This window comes from Euleptes europaea, chromosome 10 (genome assembly GCF_029931775.1).
Source record: "Euleptes europaea isolate rEulEur1 chromosome 10, rEulEur1.hap1, whole genome shotgun sequence".
NCBI classification, from domain to species: Eukaryota; Metazoa; Chordata; class Lepidosauria; order Squamata; family Sphaerodactylidae; genus Euleptes; species Euleptes europaea.
This window is the reverse complement of record NC_079321.1, coordinates 45,690,803-45,709,204: the sequence shown is the minus strand read 5'-3', so window position 1 is coordinate 45,709,204 and position 18,402 is coordinate 45,690,803. Positions and strand designations below refer to the sequence as shown.

General features: G+C 41.6%; 1 protein-coding gene across 1 annotated transcript in view; it reads left to right on the top strand.

Moving 5' to 3' along the window:
- The window catches only part of LOC130483688 (collagen alpha-1(IX) chain-like), an 82,439-nt gene that overhangs the window by 30,170 nt on the left and 33,867 nt on the right, over positions 1-18,402 (top strand). The window contains exons 13-25 of the mRNA XM_056856528.1: positions 352-375; positions 616-669; positions 2,338-2,391; positions 3,740-3,772; positions 3,857-3,913; positions 5,192-5,245; positions 6,267-6,320; positions 7,880-7,933; positions 11,722-11,775; positions 15,073-15,126; positions 15,849-15,902; positions 16,082-16,135; positions 18,057-18,110. Of these exons, the coding sequence (XP_056712506.1) occupies positions 352-375; positions 616-669; positions 2,338-2,391; positions 3,740-3,772; positions 3,857-3,913; positions 5,192-5,245; positions 6,267-6,320; positions 7,880-7,933; positions 11,722-11,775; positions 15,073-15,126; positions 15,849-15,902; positions 16,082-16,135; positions 18,057-18,110 (654 nt within the window). The remainder of the gene's footprint in view (positions 1-351; positions 376-615; positions 670-2,337; positions 2,392-3,739; positions 3,773-3,856; positions 3,914-5,191; positions 5,246-6,266; positions 6,321-7,879; positions 7,934-11,721; positions 11,776-15,072; positions 15,127-15,848; positions 15,903-16,081; positions 16,136-18,056; positions 18,111-18,402) is intronic.

Here is an 18,402-nt window from a genome sequence, read left to right as displayed (position 1 = left end):
CTACCATCTCGCTACATCTTGCTTTGAATAATGTGTACATACTCATTTACGTCAGTCATCCCAGCAGTAGGGATGCAGGTGTACTTTAAAGTTGTACTCTACAGCTAGATTGATGATGTACTAAAAATCTCAATTTTGCTAATAGAATATCCTTTGAAGGGTGATTACCTCATAAATACAACATGTGCTACAAAAATAATCCACTAACACTATTTACCTGTTCCAAATTCTGAGACCTCTTAAAATAAAGCTTGTGTTATCTCATTCTAAATGTTCCTAATGTTGGCATGTAATGACATCTGAAAGTACAAATATAAAAATATCCTAACTTTTAATATTATTTTTTTGCAGGGGAAAGGAATTCTTGGATCTCCTGTAAGTTGTATTTCATCAGCTATCAACAGTTAATTTAATAACAGTTCAAAGTATTACAATTAAATGACCTAATGAGTTTAATCTTCATGTCATGGGCCTACCATACATACCATTTTTTTGATGTAACCCTTTGTTCAAGTGGTTGTTGGGCAGCTTTTCTGCTCAGAAAGTTATTTTTCTCCTGGACTTGGCTTTTTAGATGCAATTTCATCAGCTAGTGTAATACATTTTCCAATGCAGGGTCCTCCTGGTATAGCTGGACTTCCTGGAGAAGTGGGCAGAGTTGGACCACCTGTGAGTATTTCACTAATCTATAGTTTCTGTGCCATTTATACATGTTTACAATGGATGTATTTCAACATCCATTGATCCTAAGCAACCCTAAATTCTATGGGCTGGGTTACTGTCATTACAAGGATGCGGTCAAACATGGCAAGGAGGTGACCCCCAGTCCCAGCCACGCTGTGTCAAACTGCTTTCTCTGTGGACTTCCACAACAGGCAGCTACGATTAATACCAATTCTTCTTTTTGAAAGGCTTTATCCCACAGGATGAAATAGAGGACCTGATTATATGACACCACAAAAACAGATACTTATCATACTGTATAGATTTGTATGAAGTTGTCCATAATAAGTGGGCAAAATTATCCTTTTCTGAGCACACAACATGTTTGGTGGTGATATTTTCTTTCATATGTTGTAGTATGTTATAGCAGGGCTGTATCTAAAAAATGGAAGATGTTGGGATCCAAGTGTGAAAAATAAGTTTGGGAAGTCCTCATGTAGGTAATGTGCCACCTCAGATTTTATGTTTGATGACGTTTATTTGAAATTATTCTCATATTCAAAGTTGTCCCGATGTTGTCAGCTTTCCACAGGACCTATTGTGGTCCTTCTCTCAATCTTGGTAACTCCTAGCTCTGGCCACCTTGTCTTTTGGCAGGGTAAACACCTGCAGTAGTTAGGCTGCCCAGGCCTGGGCCAGTAGTAGTTGTGGCCTCTAGACCAGGAATGCCATATGCCTGGGCCAGGGGAGTCTTGTGTCCCTACCAACTGTAGAGAGTTGTGGTGTGTCTGGCTACTCTCCTCTGTTCCTTGCTAGTCCCAGCCAGCTACCTCCCCCCCCCCATTAGGGTTGCCAGCTCCGAGTTGGAAAATACCTGGAGATTTTGGGGATGGAGCTTGAGAAGGGTGGGTTTGGTGAGGGGAGGGACTTCAGGGAGGCATAATACCATAGAGTCTACCTTCCAAAGCAGCCATTTTCTCCAGATGAAGTGATATCTGTCACCTGGAGATCAATTGTAATAGCGGGAGATCTCCAGCCACCACCAGGAGGTTGGCTACCCTACCCCTACCTCCTCCAGCTGGGCCCTTTTTATCCTCCTTCGTCTAGACCCACCCAGTTCCTGAGGAAGGTTAGTCTAAAAGATAGTACTGGCCCATGGTCACCCAGTGAGCTACATGGCAGACTGGGGATTTGAACCCAGGTCTAGTCCAAAACTAACCACTGTAACAAACTGCCTTTGAAAAGTAAATGAAATGTAGCTCAGTGGGTCTTCTGATGTCCTATACCTAACTCTGATCATTGTTAAGTGATTGAATTATTTGTCCTATAATGGCTGTGACCATGAATGCTAAGACTAAGGTTAGTGTGAAATTCCTGCATTGTGCATGGGGTTGGACTAGATGACCCTGGTGGTCCCTTCCAACTCTATGATTCTATTATTTTAATAATAAAGTTCCATATTACAGGGCTATATACCCTTCATGAAAGAAATAAGATACTACAACATCTTCCTCCTGTCATGAAAGTTATTTTTTGCATATTCTGCAGTGTGCATTTTCTCAGACTTCGAGCTCTGGAGTTATATTATTGGTTGCTTCATGCCTATTTATAACAAGCTTAAATATATTTATCTGTTTTATAGCTCATTCATGTATACTAATGACATTTTTTTAGGGTGATCCTGGAAAGAGAGGTCCTGCAGGACTACCAGGACCTCCCGGCCCTAGGGTAAGTTAGCAACTCCCCTTTAGTCACCATGGCTAGTAGCCACTGATAGACCTGTCCTCCTTGAATCTGTCTAATCCCCTTTTAAAGCCATCTATGCTTGTGGCCAACACTACATCCTCTCACAGCGAATTCTATCTGAATCTACTGCCTATCAATTTCAATGGGTACCCTTGGGTTTGAGTATTTTGGAAGAGGGAGAAAAAGTACCCTCTGTCCACTCTCTCCAACCCATGCATAATTTTGTAAACCTCTATCATGCCCCCCCCAGTCATCTCTTTTCTAAACTGAAAAGTCCCAGACTCTTTCTTAATAGTAAAGGTGCTCCAATCTCTTAATCACGTCCTTTTTGAGATACCGTGACCAGTACTGCAAATAGTATTCCAAATGAGTCCTCACCTTAGGTCATTGTAATATTGGCTGTTTTATTTTCACTCATTTCCTAATAATCCTCAGCATAGAGTTTGCCTTTTTCTCTGCTTTTGCACACTGGATTGACATTTTCACTGAGCTATCCACTCTGACCCCACGGTCTCTTTCTCTCTTGGTCTCAACAGGTTCAGACCTCACTAGCATATACTTGAAGTTGGGATTTTTTGTTCCAATGTGCATCACTTTACACTTTTACTTCATCTGCCACATTGCTGCCCACTCACCCAATTTGTGCAGCTTTGCACAGTCAGCCTTGGTTTTCACCATCCTGAATAATTTTGTGTCATCGGCAAATCTGGCCACTATTCTGCTCACCCCAGTTCTAGATCATTCATGAACAAATTAAATAGCAGTGGCCCCAATACTGATCCTTGTAGGACCCTACTGTAAGCAGTTGGACCCCTCCTTATTTACCATCCCTATGAAGCCATCTATCCCTTCTGCTGAAGATGGGGAAAAGAATCAGACTGTTAATAGTTTGTCCAATGCATCTTGCTGCCTCTGGCTCAGTTCTTAGCTATTGCTATATAAGATTTCCTTCTACTAACCAGTATACCGTATGTAACATCACTAGAATAAACCACTGTATCGGAAGACTGTAGAGTAGCAAATGTTACACCAATTTTTTAAAAAATGGTTCCAGAGAGGAATCGGGAAATAACAGATCAGTTAGCCTAATGTCTGTCCCAGACAAAATTGTAGAAACTGCAATCAAAGACAGAATAATTAGGCAGAGAAACAAAGCCTGTTGAGAGAAAATCAGCATGGCTTTTGCAAAGAGAAGTCCTACTTCACCAGCCTTTTGGAGTTCTTTGAGAAAAGACAGTTGTCACTATAAGGAAATACATTGGTTCAGGTTTTTTTTTTAATTCCTTTTTCTGTCACCTTTTTAATTCTTGTTATAATCTGTTTACTTCAGGGAACTGTTGGGCTTCATGATGGAGATCCACTGGTAAGCTATTTGTCTTTCTTTGGGATAAAAGACCATGCCTTTAAAGCTTATCCTTATTAACTTAACTTGTGGCTTCCTTTTCAGTGTCCCAATGCTTGTCCCCCTGGCCGACCAGGGTATGCTGGGCTAACAGGCATGAAGGTAAGAGAATCTGGTGTGATTAAATATGTTGTAATTGATGATAAATACTAATTGTGTTGTGGTGGTTGCTAGAAGTGGCCTATTATTAAAATTACTGCAGTATTTCATGCTAGATCTGACAGGAATACCAGATCTCTGTCAGCCTTTTAAAGACAAATTACAGTCTCAAGGGCCCAGGCTAGCATTGGGGATTCTGTGGGGAGGGCATCTTCACAATTTGTCTTTTAAAGTAAAAGTACTGTTATTTTTCTTTTAAAGTAAAAGTACTGGTACTTTTTTCCTGTAAAATGCTGTGATGGGCAAGTTCAGAAGAAGAAGAGTTGGTTTTTATATGCTGACTTTCTCTGCCACTTAAGGGAGAATCACCTTCCCTTCCCCTCCCCACAACAGACACCCTTTGAGGTAGGTGGGACTGAGAGAGTGTGACTAGCCCAAGGTCACCCAGCTGGCTTCATGTGTAGGAGTGGGGAAACAAATCCAGTTCACCAGATTAGCCTCCGCCCCTCATACGGAGGAATGGGGAATCAAACCCGGTTCTCCAGATCAGACTCCACCGCTCTGAACCACCGCTCTTAACCACTACACCACGCTGGCTCTCACCACGCTGGTTCAGTTTGCAAAACTGCAGGATGATTGATCATGGATCTCCCAGCATCTCCTCTATTTGAGCTTGAAGCACCTTGGATGGGAGGTCTCTGCTGTGTCCGTGGCTTGCAAAGCCCAAAAGTATGTCCTTCACTTAAGTGTTCTTTTTCTTCCTGTCTGTGCTACCTTGAATTACACAGTGGCACAAAGGTCAAAGGACGGCTCTCTGTGATGTGGCTTTGTTGTTTGACCTATATCAGCCGTTTCAGGCTGTATCTCATTTTATTTGCTTATAAGCAGATTAAGAGCTTGAAGCATTTCCCCAAATTAAATGTGCATTAGGAAGTTGTAGAAAAACAGGGAGAGTGATGCCCTAAGCCTTTGAAATTAGACTTGTGGTGTTTCTTACTCTTGCCCGGTTCTAAAAAAAAAGAATTATGGAAGTGGGATTATAAATAAAAACTGCATACAGATGAGTTTTTGCAGTAACCTTGAAGTTATAACATTCACAGCATTCCTCCTTTGCCTGGTGCATGCACTAAAATATGAACTGTGTGTTCAAATCTTCTAGTGGACAGTAGGCAAAGGAGGCCAGATCTCATATTATGGAACAAAATCACATGATTGGCTGTAAAACTGCTGAACTCTTCAAATTTGAAAGAAATACGTGCTGGTTTTTGGTCTTGATTTTAGGGTCACAAAGGTGCAAAAGGAGAGGCTGGTGAACCAGGAAAACAAGGCCATAAGGTAAGAAGGAATGAGATATTGATAAGTTAAAATTATGTGGAAAGACAGCAGTTCATAGAGAAATGGTTAATTTCATCATGCATTTCTTAAACATGGAATAGTATCTTCCACAATCGCTATAACCCTCACCCAGTTAATATCTCTATAAACCACAGCCCACTTTCTGCTCTACTTCTGATCAGCTTTGTTTGAAAGGAAGCAATACTCAACACATTGCTCCAACTTCATGTAACATTGGTCCTGCATGGGTGTTTCTTCTGTGTAAGAGAAACTAATATGCACTGCATGTATAACCAATGTGCTGCAGATATACATTTACAAACAGGTTGCTATATATCACTGGTTCCCAACCAGGGGTCCGTGGACCCCCAGGGGTCCACAAGAACTAAATTAAGGTCCGCGAAACAAAGTTATAAACACATAATAAATTAATATTTTCAATTAAAAGTTCTCTATTATAAAAATATATATTCAAATATTATTCTAAGTTTAATGTTTAACTAACAGTTACGATTAAAGTTTATTTTCAAATTCTCGGAATTTTTATTTTGAACCTTGAGGTCCCTGCACCGAACAAAAAAGTCCTAGTGGTCCCTGGTCAAAAAAAGGTTGGGAACCACTGCTATATATAAAAAGGTAAAGGTAAAGGTCCCCTGTGCAAGCACCGGGTCATTCCTGACCCATGGGGTGACGTCACATCCCGACGTTTCCAAGGCAGACTTTTGTTCGCGGGGTGGTTTGCCAGTGCCTTCCCCAATCATCTTCCCTTTACCCCCAGCAAGCTGGGTCTTCATTTTACCGACCTCGGAAGGATGGAAGGCTGAGTCAACCTTGAGCCGGCTACCTGAAACCGACTTCCGTCGGGATCGAACTCAGGTCGTGAGCAGAGCTTTTGACTGCAGTACTGCAGCTTAACACTCTGCGCCACGGGGCTCTTATAGACCAATGAATAATAAAATGTTAACTCTTACAGTCTTAAAATATTTTTGAACTGATGATGCTGTGTTTTATGCTTCTTTAGGGAGAAGAAGGTGAACAAGGAGGCTTAGGTGAAGTTGGAACTCAAGGCCCTCCAGTAAAGTATTTCCTTTTAATTAACGTTTTAATTGTTTTCTGTTTAGTGGGGTGGATCTATCATCCTCCACAGGGCTGGCCTGTTCACTAGGTGCCTTAAGCAATTGTCCAATGTGCTAGAAGTTGACGGCAGCCAGCCCTACCACCCCCTGCCTTCTGTTTCCTTCCTGGCCACTTGCCTCTGGCATTGGAGTCTGCCCTAGGAGGCACTCCTGGCCCCAGTGGGTGGCTGATAGGGAGCCTGCTCCCTCCTTCCTCCATCAGGTGGTCAAGGCAATCAGGTAGTTGGGGTGGGCCCAACCCAACCCTCTTCCTTAATCCCTCTGCCTCACTTCACCTGCCCCGGGGGGGGGGAGGGAAGGAGACAGGCAACAGCTTCCTGCCATGCCACATTGTGGTGTGGGGAGTGAGGAGGGTTGGGGCTACAGCATTCTGCTGCTGGGACTCGCCCAGTTGCCAGGGGGTAAGGAAGGTGAGCAGTGGCTTCTCACTGAGGGGTAGAAGGGGAGGAGAGTGGGCTCTATCTTCCTACCTCCCTAGACCACAGAGGGGGGCAAAGAGGATGAGGAGGATGGGAGAAATCTTCCCTACCCAGCAATGTGATGGTGGGGCATCTTCTCTCCTCTTTGGAGCATGGTGGGGAGGTTTGGGCACTCTAATCTAGGCCACCCAACATTCTTGGGCGAGTTGTGTTTCTCCATGGAGCCTTCTTACAGTCCAAAGAGCCTTCCTCCAACTTAAATGGCTCTTCCACCAGCTAAAGTTGGTGGAAGGCTCATTAGGCTGAAGGAAGGCTCATTAGGCTGTAAGAAGGCTCATTAGGCTGAAGGAAGGCTTCAAACTTTGCTCAGGGTAGTGGTAGGATAAAGATGGGGTCCACCACACCATATTCCGTGTACGTATATGGGTGTCCACATTTAATTTAACTTGTATTATAAGCAATCAGCTGTAGACCTCAATCCAGATAAAACTGGTCATGATTAACATGACCTTTGAAATCAACATGGCAAACTCATGGCAGTCCCATTCCTTTCAGAGGGAGTTTTTGTTCATTCTGTTTGTTTGCTAAAGTGAGCATAATCTAGCTTTTCTAAGAGAGACCATTTTGAGATCTGGACCCTTGATCTTCCAAAAGATGAGAAAGTGGGCATGTGGGGGGGAAGCATAGGAAATTGGCCTTGGAATACTGCGTGGGTGGCCAAGGTGGTGGAGGAGATGATTAGACAGATTGGCAAGGGGAAGGGGATTACTAATGGGGAGAATGCAGGAGTCAGTGGGGGGGATTACTCCTCTCCCTCTCCTTGTGACTTCCCTGCTTGTTGAAACTATTTTGTAACATATTGCTTATCCTGAATTAAGAACCACACCTGTATTGTTAGTCTGTATTCTGGATTTCATCTTAGTGCAGTTCTAGAGAATATAACCTTTAGTAGCTATGACCTTTCGATATTACATTCAAAGGAAAAAAACTAAAGAAGAGATGGTCTGAAAACTAACATGTGTATATATGATGAATCAGGTACACTGACTACTTGGTCATAATATATTTTATATTTTCAGGGATCTCAAGGGTTAAGGGGTATAACTGGCATTTTGGGACCCAAAGGTGATAAAGTAAGTAAGAGCAATGGAAACATTGTCGCTCATAAACGTTTTGTCAAGCCTGATTATGAAGAAAGTTATGTCACAAAATTACATTAATGAAATAATGGATGTAATATAATCCATTTTGTTTTGTTTCATTATTTACACACTTTTCTTTATTTGTCTTCTGCTATAGCACTTTTGTTAGTTATATATTCATATTTCTAGTTAAGAAGATGTATAGCTCTGACTGCATTGTGAGGGGAATAGGGGTTTAAGTGACCTCCCTCCCCACCCCAGTTTTTTAATCTATAATGGCCTGTTGACACAAACATACTTGTACTGATGCATGTACTGTATGTTTGCCCCAGTGGGGCAAATTGTGCCTCCTCAAAGTCATTTCAGATTAGGAAACTGGAGTGTTGGGGAAGGCTTAAATCCCCCCACCTCATCTACTTCTGCTGTGTCCCAGGTCAGAATAGGGCCTGAAACACATGAGTTTTATAGAGAACAAAACTCTGGAAACTCGGGCAAGCAGTGTCACATACAATTTGCCCTTAATTTCTCCTCTCACATCACAGATATTAGTCTGTTGTGACACTTTAAGTCACCACATTTTCTAACGCAATCTGATTAGAGGTCAAAGTTGACTGAATGGGAAGAAAAGACCCCTAATTATCTGGGAGCTTTTTACTTCCTTGGACTTCAGTTTTGACTGTCATCATGGACATTATCCAGACACAGTTATTTATTGTATTTTACTTTGTTTATAATTAAGCACTCTAATTTATTTAATTGGGAAAGATCTGAACAGCTAACTCTCCTGAGGAAGGCTGTGAGACTTCAATATGCTTAAGTTGTATTGCATTGAATTTCATATAAATGATGCCATTATCATTATCTTGAGGTTGTTTTCACAGTGCATTACATGCAATAAGTAAATATTCTGGATTCCTTATGTGTGAAACAGGAACTCTAATTGCAGCAAATGACCCATTAACAAAAACCTTTCGTAAAACCTCAGGTATCCTTAATGGTATTGTCACAAACCGGTGTTGGATCCCTATGTAGTAATTTGTCAGTTTTAAAACTGGCTACAGAACAGCCTTTTTTCTGTTAGTATTCTGTCATTCTATGGTTTATTTGAAGATTTATTGTGTTTTTCTAACTGCTGCTGTTTAGGTCAGAGGTCCCCAGTGTTTTTGAGGCTGTGGGAACCTTTGGAATTCTGACACAGGGTGGTAGGCGCTGGCCACAAAATGGCTGCTGCAGGAGGCAGTGCCAACCACAAAAGGGCTGCCAGAAGAAGCAGCGCCAACCACAAAATGTCAGGAAATGCTTTACTCTAATAGTAACTGTTCGTCATTTCAGGCAGAAGCTCTGCTTAACAGGATGCCTTTTAAAATAAACGTTTTGTTTAAAATATTTTCTTGCCTACACACAACTTACCTTCAGCCAAACAGTTAAGATGCTTGTGATGTAGTGGCAGCTGCTGCTAAAGCAATTTTTTGGGGTATCTGCACAGCCAATCAGAAGCCCTGCTGGGTAGAAATCCCACTTGGCCCAGCCCTTTTCCTAAAAACACTTTGTGGGTACCAGGAAAGGTGTTGGTGGATGATATGGTGCTCATGAACACCACACTGGGGAACTCTGGTTTAGGAGTATAACTGACATTGTCCTGTATTCTGGGCAGTTTGCTACAACTATACTTTTTGCATGACCCATACTCTCCAGAGGATAAGAGACAACCAATTCTGTATTTTATTCCTTGTGGCTTTCCTGTGTTTCAACTGTTTCAATGCCAAAGCATATATTAACACCAGGAGAAAGCTACTTTTTCATGTTAGGAGATTAACTGGAGTAACTCTGTTTAGGATTGCACTGAAGATGTATAACCCATATTTTATACTGTGTTTGCTAGTCTTATGTATTGCTTGAAATAAATCGAAATTACTCTTCTGATTTTCAAAGCTGTTCATCAAATGACTCCTCTTGAGCTCTCTGAATCTTTTATTGATCAAGAATGAAACTCTATTATTGAAGTCAGCAGACTTATTTTCTTGACTCATTGCACTCGCTGTTATCATTATCCTTACCATTTACTCAACTTACCCCATCAAATTAAATGCGTATAAATCTTCTCTGAGATACTGCTTCTTGATTATTTCAAATTTTTTGTTATATCACTGCTGTTTTTTTCCCTGTGCCCTGCATGGTAGTTTCACAAAAGTTCAATTTGCAATAATTTAGTAGAATAGCACATTCATGTGTTCCGTGCAGGGAATAGGAAATGAGTAAAAGACAGCAATGGCTTGTGACGAAGGAATCTCTTTAGAAGAATTTATCAGTCCCTTCCCTACACAAATCAATAAAACAATGAAGGTTGAATGGCATAATTCATAAGTAATACCAGGTGTCATATGGCAACCCAATACTTGGGAGTTCAATCCTAAGGGGGGGTAGTTGCGCCATGATCTGGGACGGCACAGCCCAGTACAGTCAAGCCATCTCCTTGCAGGAGGCATCTCATTTCCTCCTTACCTATGACTTCCTCTTTCCCTTTCCTGAAAGCCCCAATAGCCTCTCATCTTTTCCTGCTTCCTTCTCTCCTTCCCACCCAACAGTCAACCCACATTTATCTGCCCCTCTGTCTTCAGCTTTCCCTCTTCTCCCCGCCCCCAGCAGCCTCTACCTAGGAAAACTATGGCCCAGTTGGACGGTGCCAGCCACTTGGCCAGGTCCCTTACATGGCAGGGAACCCTCAAAGACTCTTGGGGGGGGGCACCTCACTTTCCCCTGTATCCCCCTTCCCACATTCTTTCTCTTCTCCTGGCAACCACCCACATTGTCTTCCCTTTTCCTGCCTCATTCTCTCCATCCCAGCCATTCACCAACCTACCTTTTATCTGTATCCCATCCCTTGCCTTTTACTCACAGAAACCAAACGTAAAATGCTGTGGTTGCCTAGGAATGGCCACTGACAGCTTCTGTTTGTCAAAGCTACAGGGTTTAATCATTTGGGAGTTTTTTTTAAACACCCACAATTTGTTTTTTTCAGATTTCAGATTTTTCTACAAACCTGAGGTGTTTTTCAGGTTTGTAAAAAGATCTGTCTTGCCCATTCATGACTCCAGTCACTGGAGTTAAGTATGCTCACATTTGGCTGACTTCACTATTTTGTTGCGTACCTGATCACTGTAGCTCAAAATGTCCCCCCAAATGCTGCTTCTGGCCCCAGAAATACTATTTTGGGCAGCATCGGGGGCTGCAACATTAGAGGGATGCAAGAAAATAGTTTGAAATTGTTCCAGCCATGGAAATGCTCCAATGGATCTAAGTCTTTGTTACCTTACCACAAGTGTGTGTGTGGGGGGAGCAGCGAGACTTGCGGGGGGGGGAATTCCCTCTCCCCCCATCACTGAGCCTGGTGTGGCTCCAGGCCCCACCGCTCACCATGGAGCCCAGCGGTGGCTCCGAATGTCCTCCATGGCCATGCCTGGAGTGGCTGCCTGCATCCGCTGCCACCAGTTGTTCAGAATCAAGGTAAGTGCTTCATGTGAGCAGCCCCAAATTGCAGGAGCATCTGTTTAGTGTCAGTGTGGCTCTGCTGCACAGATTTAGCCACACATGTGGCTATTAGATACATAGGTATCATGATGTGGGATCTTTTCAACTGTAGGATATAAACCAAATGTTCTCATGTGTAACACTTTTGTCTGCTTCGCTCATTGTCCTCAATAGGAAATAAGTGTTCAGAATTTTTTTTTTAGATTTCATGCCTTAATCATCTTTATGTATCTATATCTATAATTGTGTAGGGTGCTCGGGGTCTTGATGGAGAGCCTGGTCCTCGAGGTCTTCCTGGGGCTCCTGTAAGTATACTTGTGTGTCATCAAGCTTTCTTAGTCTGCTGTTAACTTCCAGGTAGGATTCACAGGTGCCTCAGGGGTGCTTGAATTGCTCAGTTATTCTTGATGTGGAAGTCCAGCAATTTCTCAGCTTCAGCAGAGGCTGCCTGTTGCATCTCTCCATGTCATTGTTGGAAATAGTCAAAAAGGGCAAGAGTCCAGTAGCACCTTAAAGACTAACAAAAATATTTTCTGGTAGGGTATGAGCTTTCGTGAGCTTCTTCTTCTGAAGAAGTGAGCTGTGGCTCACGAAAGCTCATACCCTACCAGAAAATATTTTTGTTAGTCTTTAAGGTGCTACTGGACTCTTGCCCTTTTTGACTACTGCAAACAGACTAACACGGCTACCCACTGTGAATTGTTGGAAATACAATGTCTAGTGCACAAAGATTGACTGAAGAAAGGAAGATCAGCAGGGGGCAGCAAGTGTGAGAGTTGGATAGATAGAAAGGTTGTGATCCTTCTCCCTTCTCTTCCTGTGTCCTTGTTTGTTCCCATAATGCACTCCTCCTCTTCCTTCTAGTTACAGTGAAAGAGAGGAGTAACAGGCCACGTGTTACCCTGTTAGTTATGGATTCTAGTTAGAAATAAGCCTGTCTCTCAGTCGTTTACCAAATTTCTGATTTCTGAATAAACCCACTTTGTTTAGTCTTTAATCAGACTAAGGATCATTCTTAAAAAAAACTCCATTTCCTTCATGGTAGCAGAGGATGGTTGTGGATTGATCTCTGAGTAATACATGTCATGACTCCAGCCTTACCCCCTTCCAGTCAGGAGGCATTCTTACATCAGTGGGTGATGCAACATCACAGGATAGCGTACCCTTCCAAGGACAGGTTGTTCTTATCGCTACACACTAAAGTGTAACTATTTCCTCCAGTTTTTATTCAGGAGAAAAGTGTAGGAAAGTGTAGGAAATACTGCTGTAGCATTCATAGTTCCTGATAAAAACTTGGAATGTGTTGATTGTGAATGCGTGTCTCATGTCACAGTTCAGGGAAAGTTGAAGGAAGAGACTTCCTCACTGGCTCAGGTGTAGTCAGTGTAATGGAGATCCTCGGGGGGCGGAACGGCAAAAGAGTGCATTTCCACACTTAAACATGATTTGTGCTAGCACATTGAGCCAGCAGCAAGAGAACACTTGTTAGGTGGCTTCGGAAACACCTCACTTGCATGTGGATACCTGCAGTCTTTAACACTCCCAACAGGACTAATCTACGTGCAGAAACATCCTTCTGTATACAGATAGAATCTAATCTCCCTCATAAGGATATTGTTTCTTATTTCCCACCATTATGTGCTGTTGGTCCCTAATAGCCATGACTTCCCCCATCATCCAGAATCAATACTATTTTCCTTCTTTTTAGTTACATTTCAGCTACACCCTGAAATACTGCCAAAGGTTCTGAGACACTGGGCCAAGTAAAACTTGAACTAACGTTTCAAGATCTAGGTTGAATGAATGTCTGCAATGCAAGGACCCAGGGCCCTCACTGTTCTTAATCCCTGCCTCCCATTATCCTTAGCAAAGTTTGTATTCATATATGGTAAGCTAATCTTTGCTTTTGAAAAGGGCTTTCACACACTATAGATCGCTGAAATACCTCTATTCCCCAAGAAGGTGGTAGTAATATCCTTTCAGTCTCACTAGAAACTGTAAACACCTTAAATCTGGCTCTAAGTCCTCCCCCCACATATGGTAAAGAAATCTGGAATGGTTCTGATTACTCTTCATTTTTTAGATAAAATTGTCCTCAAAGCGCCTGTGTTACAATTGAACATAGCACGTTTATGACTTTTTATTTACTTATTGACATTATTTATAGTTTGCCTTTCTCACTGGGATTCTAGGGGGATTACACAGAGTGAGCCAATACAATCAACAAGATGGGACATTCAGTATAAAATAAAATAGGATTTGGATTGCAGATCCAACCAGAAGTCTAAAAAGTAGAACTGAAGCAAAGCATAAGTGTTAACATGAAACATTAAATGATGCAAAATTATACATTGCGAGCCAACCCACAGCAAACTATACGTAGTAGTACAGACCACAGTCCCCAATAATTTATCCAAGTGACTTTGTGAAGCAATTTGTAACAGTGCTATCCTATTGCCTTCATGGAAAAACCCTCTTGAATATTTCAGTATTGCATAGTTTGTGGAAAGCCACAAGCATCTGGTGCCTGATAATAGCCAGCCTGCGACATTATGCACCAACTGGGTTTCCAACCTGATTTTGAGGGGAGACCAGTTATACAGTGCATTATAGTAGTCTAGTCTCGATGTCACTGTGGCATGGATCCAGGTGGCCAGGTCAGCTGTATCAAGGTAAGGGGCCATTTTTAGAGCTAGGCTAAGTTAAAATAAAGCCTTTTTTTGCAACTGCATTAACTTGCTTCACCAGCAATAATGTTGGGTCCAGTATAACCCCAAAGCTCTTAACTGAGTTGGCAAGGGTCAGGTGAACACCATTGAAAGTGGGAAGCATAATGGCCTTTAAGATATATATAGCTGTGTATCATCTGCATATTGATGACATCTAACCCCAAAACTGTGATTGAGTTGACCTAAGGACTTTACATAAAATTTGAAGAGCATGGGGGATAGGATGGGTCCCACACTGATGATTTATTTGTTTGTTTATTGTTTCGATTTGTATTCTGCCTTCACTTCCTGGCCAAGATAGGGCGCAGGATGGATAACTGGTCTGCAATAGCAATTCTTTGGGCCCGGTCCATGAGGAATGATTTGAACCAGTCCAAAGCACAACTTCTGATGCACCTCAACAAGATAGCATGATCCACTGTGTCAAAGGCAGTGGATAAATCCATCAGGAGCAACAGGGTGGCCTGACCTTTATCTACATTTAGACAGAGGTCTGGCTTTTAGTTTCAGTTTCAGTTGCAATTTGCATTATGAGCCTTATTTAACTGGGGTCATCTTTACCAAGGTTACAATAAAAAGTCAAAACCCCAGAGCTGTTGGTGGACAGCTCAGGAATGAATTCTTCCCTGGGGACCTTTATGGATTTTAGGATGAAACTTCCCTGTTCCCAGTTAATCTACAGAATGGCCATCCTATCCCATTATTTTGCAGTTTATGTCATAATCTGATATTGTAGTCACTCTCTGGACAAATGGGTGTTTACCTGGCCTTTAGCAACCACCAATATAACTTTTCTTTAGTTAACAGAAGGAAGTGGATTTGGAGTTTGCTGATTGTAATACCACACTGATAAATGTGTATATTTGTTTGCAGGGTGATCAAGGGCAGAGGGGTGCATTGGGAGAAATGGGTCCGAAAGGGGACAGAGTAAGTAACAATATAGCATTAATATCACAGACTACAAACCTGATCTTATGCATATTTACTTAGAAGTCATTTCATTTACTGTAGCATACTTTTATCCTACCCTTCCTTCAAGGAGCTCAGGGTGGTGTGTATCATTCTCCTCTCTAACATATTGCCCTCACAACGACGTTACATTAAGCTAAGAGGTAATTACTGCCCCAAACTTCTTTGCTGAGTGGGGATTTGTACCTGAGCATCCTAGACCAGATCATGGTCTAACACCCTTACCACTACACTATGGGGAACACAGTAAGTCCCACTATTTTCAATGGGACTTGCTTTCAAGCCAATATACATAGGATTACCATTTACATCCAATCTACTATGTATTCTGAAGGTTGTTAAAACCACTGAAATCAAGTGGGAAAATTTAGTTTATTGCACTTATTGGATTTAAGAGGTGGCATTTATTTCTTTTAGATATGCATCTATTTTTATATTTTTAGTAATCTTAAATTGGCAAGCCACTTTTATGTCATGCGCTAATTTTGTGTATCTTATTAATACCAGATTTTTTTATTAATTTTTGTATTTTGTAACAGTTTTTACAGTTTTATCAAGTTGGACAATATGATAAACTAACGTCTGGCTGGTCAAATAGACCGTATTAATAAACTTGACTTGACTTGATATGCATCTATTAATACATCTGACACAATTTAACATCTTTTTTTTTCTTTTAGGGACCACATGGTATTAGAGGAATTACTGGCCTCCCTGGGCCTAAAGGAGAAGGTGTATGTATAGTTCAATTATTACTATTTACTATTATTTTTCCTAGTAGCTGCAACAGCAGCATTTGTAATTTGCATTGCTATCATATTTAGTTCTCTTTCAAAACTAGGAAAAAGGCATTGATGATAGTGTGATTAACGTAATACCAGTGTGTTACATAAGATGCTGTTTCTTCCTCAAGGGCTTACCAGGAGTTGATGGCCGTGAAGGGATCCCTGGCATGCCTGCAACGAAGGTATTTCAAGTTAACATGAAATGTTTAAATTATAACTGGCTTTTTAAAAAACGCCATGTCTCCCCACCCCCCACAAACCTGCCTTGCTTTCAAGAGATACCAGTGAAGCCTTTCTCCTACCTGCCTAGCATGCTCATGGCTCAGATAACAGAAGAGCTCAGGCAAGTAAGATCTATTCTTATATAAAACAAGGAAGCTCTTCCCAAGCCAGTTAGGATGCAATTCTTGGCAGAAAGTAGAAATGCTAAGCACCAAAATGCCCAATCTGACGATACTGTTTGATGAGAAGATGGGCTACCGATCTTGGTTGAATGATGTCCCTGTCATTGCTATTGTTGTAGGTTATGTGGTATTGCAACTATCTCTCTTCAATAGGGTTGCCAACCTCCAGGTTGTGGCTGGAGATCTCCCGCTATTACAACTGATCTCCAGCTGATAGAGATCAGTTCACCTGGAGAAAATGGCCACTTTGGCAATTCGACTCTATGGCATTGAAGTCCCTCCCCTCCCCAAACCCTACCCTCCTCAGGCTCCACCCCCGAAATTTCCAGTTATTTCCCAACCCAGAGCTGGCAATCCTAGTCTTCAGTGCTCCTCCCATTTCCTGTTCCCTGAAAAAAGGAAACCAGAAAATAAGGTACCAAAGTAAATATTAGACCAGAAGGCATCTAATGATTTTGTTTGGATTTAGAGTAATTATTATATTTCTAAATTGAGCATGGGTTAGATCAGATTTCAATTTGCTAATCTATGACAGCATATCCTAAATAGGAGGAAATAGATATTGAACTCTGTAGACTCTAGTGATGTACCTTCAGTGATTGGAGTCTCGCATCCTCTTAATGATGTCATTCTAACTACCACCTTAAGGGTAAAGAAAGCCCAGTTAAAATCAATATACATTGATTTTTGCTGTGGGGTTGCTTTGTCATTTTTGCCCTTATGATGTTGGGTTTGATGTACTGGGAGAACTGAAATGAATGCAATGTGACTAAGTCCACCCATACACACAGCAGAACAACGCAGAATTCTGAGATGGAAAAATAGACTGCACCATTTCAGATAGCAGGAGGGTAGTCACATTATTAAGGCAAGTAAAGTAGCAGCACATCAGGAAGAAAGACCTCAACTGGCCTTTCTTCACACGTTGAACTAGTTTACCCCATGCAGGAAATTATTAACGTGAGGGAACTTCACACAAATGTAATCTCTAAACTACAGTCTGATGTGGTACATTCCATTCTACCACCTGAGCACCTCTGCCTGCCCATATGCCACCTAATTCTGCTGCTAGGATAGACCTGGCCTCAGAATACCAGTTCTGGGAGCATACAACATGGGAAAGGTTCTCACTGCTTGTGAGATTAACAGAGAATCTGGTTGCATGATGTTGGACAAAATGATGGTTTAGATGGGCTATTTGATGATATCCAGTAACATGCATCTTACATGTTATGTTCTCGCTAATTTTTATAGTCTTGATGTTGTGACTATGACTAGGGTTATTTGCACAAGGCCACCCTAGGGTTTTTCAGAGGTGGGGTCATCTTCCCTTTCTTACCACAGACTATATAGTTTTCCACCCCCATCAAACAATCCTCACCCATCCTGTGCTGGCTATGCAAGTTAGTACTGGTTCTCTTTGGGTGTTTCTTCACTCTTTCAACCCCTTACTTTCTTTTCAGTGAGCTCCCTGACCCAGAGCTAGCATTTCCTTTACTAAACAGCTGCCTAGATGTGGAAGAGTGCTTGAATTTGCAATAACTGTTCCAATATTATGTTAAGCAATTTATATGTTTATTTACACCCACCCATGCATGTACACACTGACACATAAAATGTTGCTCTCTAGAAGCAGAATCAATCATTTCGCATAAGTAATTATTAACATCTGACTAACACCAAAAGCATTTTCTTTCAGGGTGAACCAGGAAAACCAGGCCCTCCAGGTGATGTAGGAATTCAGGGACTGCCAGTAAGTACCTTCTACCTTTAAAATCTAAAATCAAACTGAAGCCAGATGATTATTGGTCATATATTCTATTGTAATGGTAGATATGGGGATGTGTTGATGGAATTTTGGGAAATGGCTCTTGAAATAAGGAGATTATAGGCAGCATCATGCAATTTTGCTAGGATTTAGTGCTGGGTAATTTATTGATTCTGGATACACTTTTTATTATTGTGCTGGCTGGGGGGTATTGGTGGTGGGGGTAGGGATGGCTAATGATCCTTTAAAAATATTAAATATTGAAGTAGTATAAAAT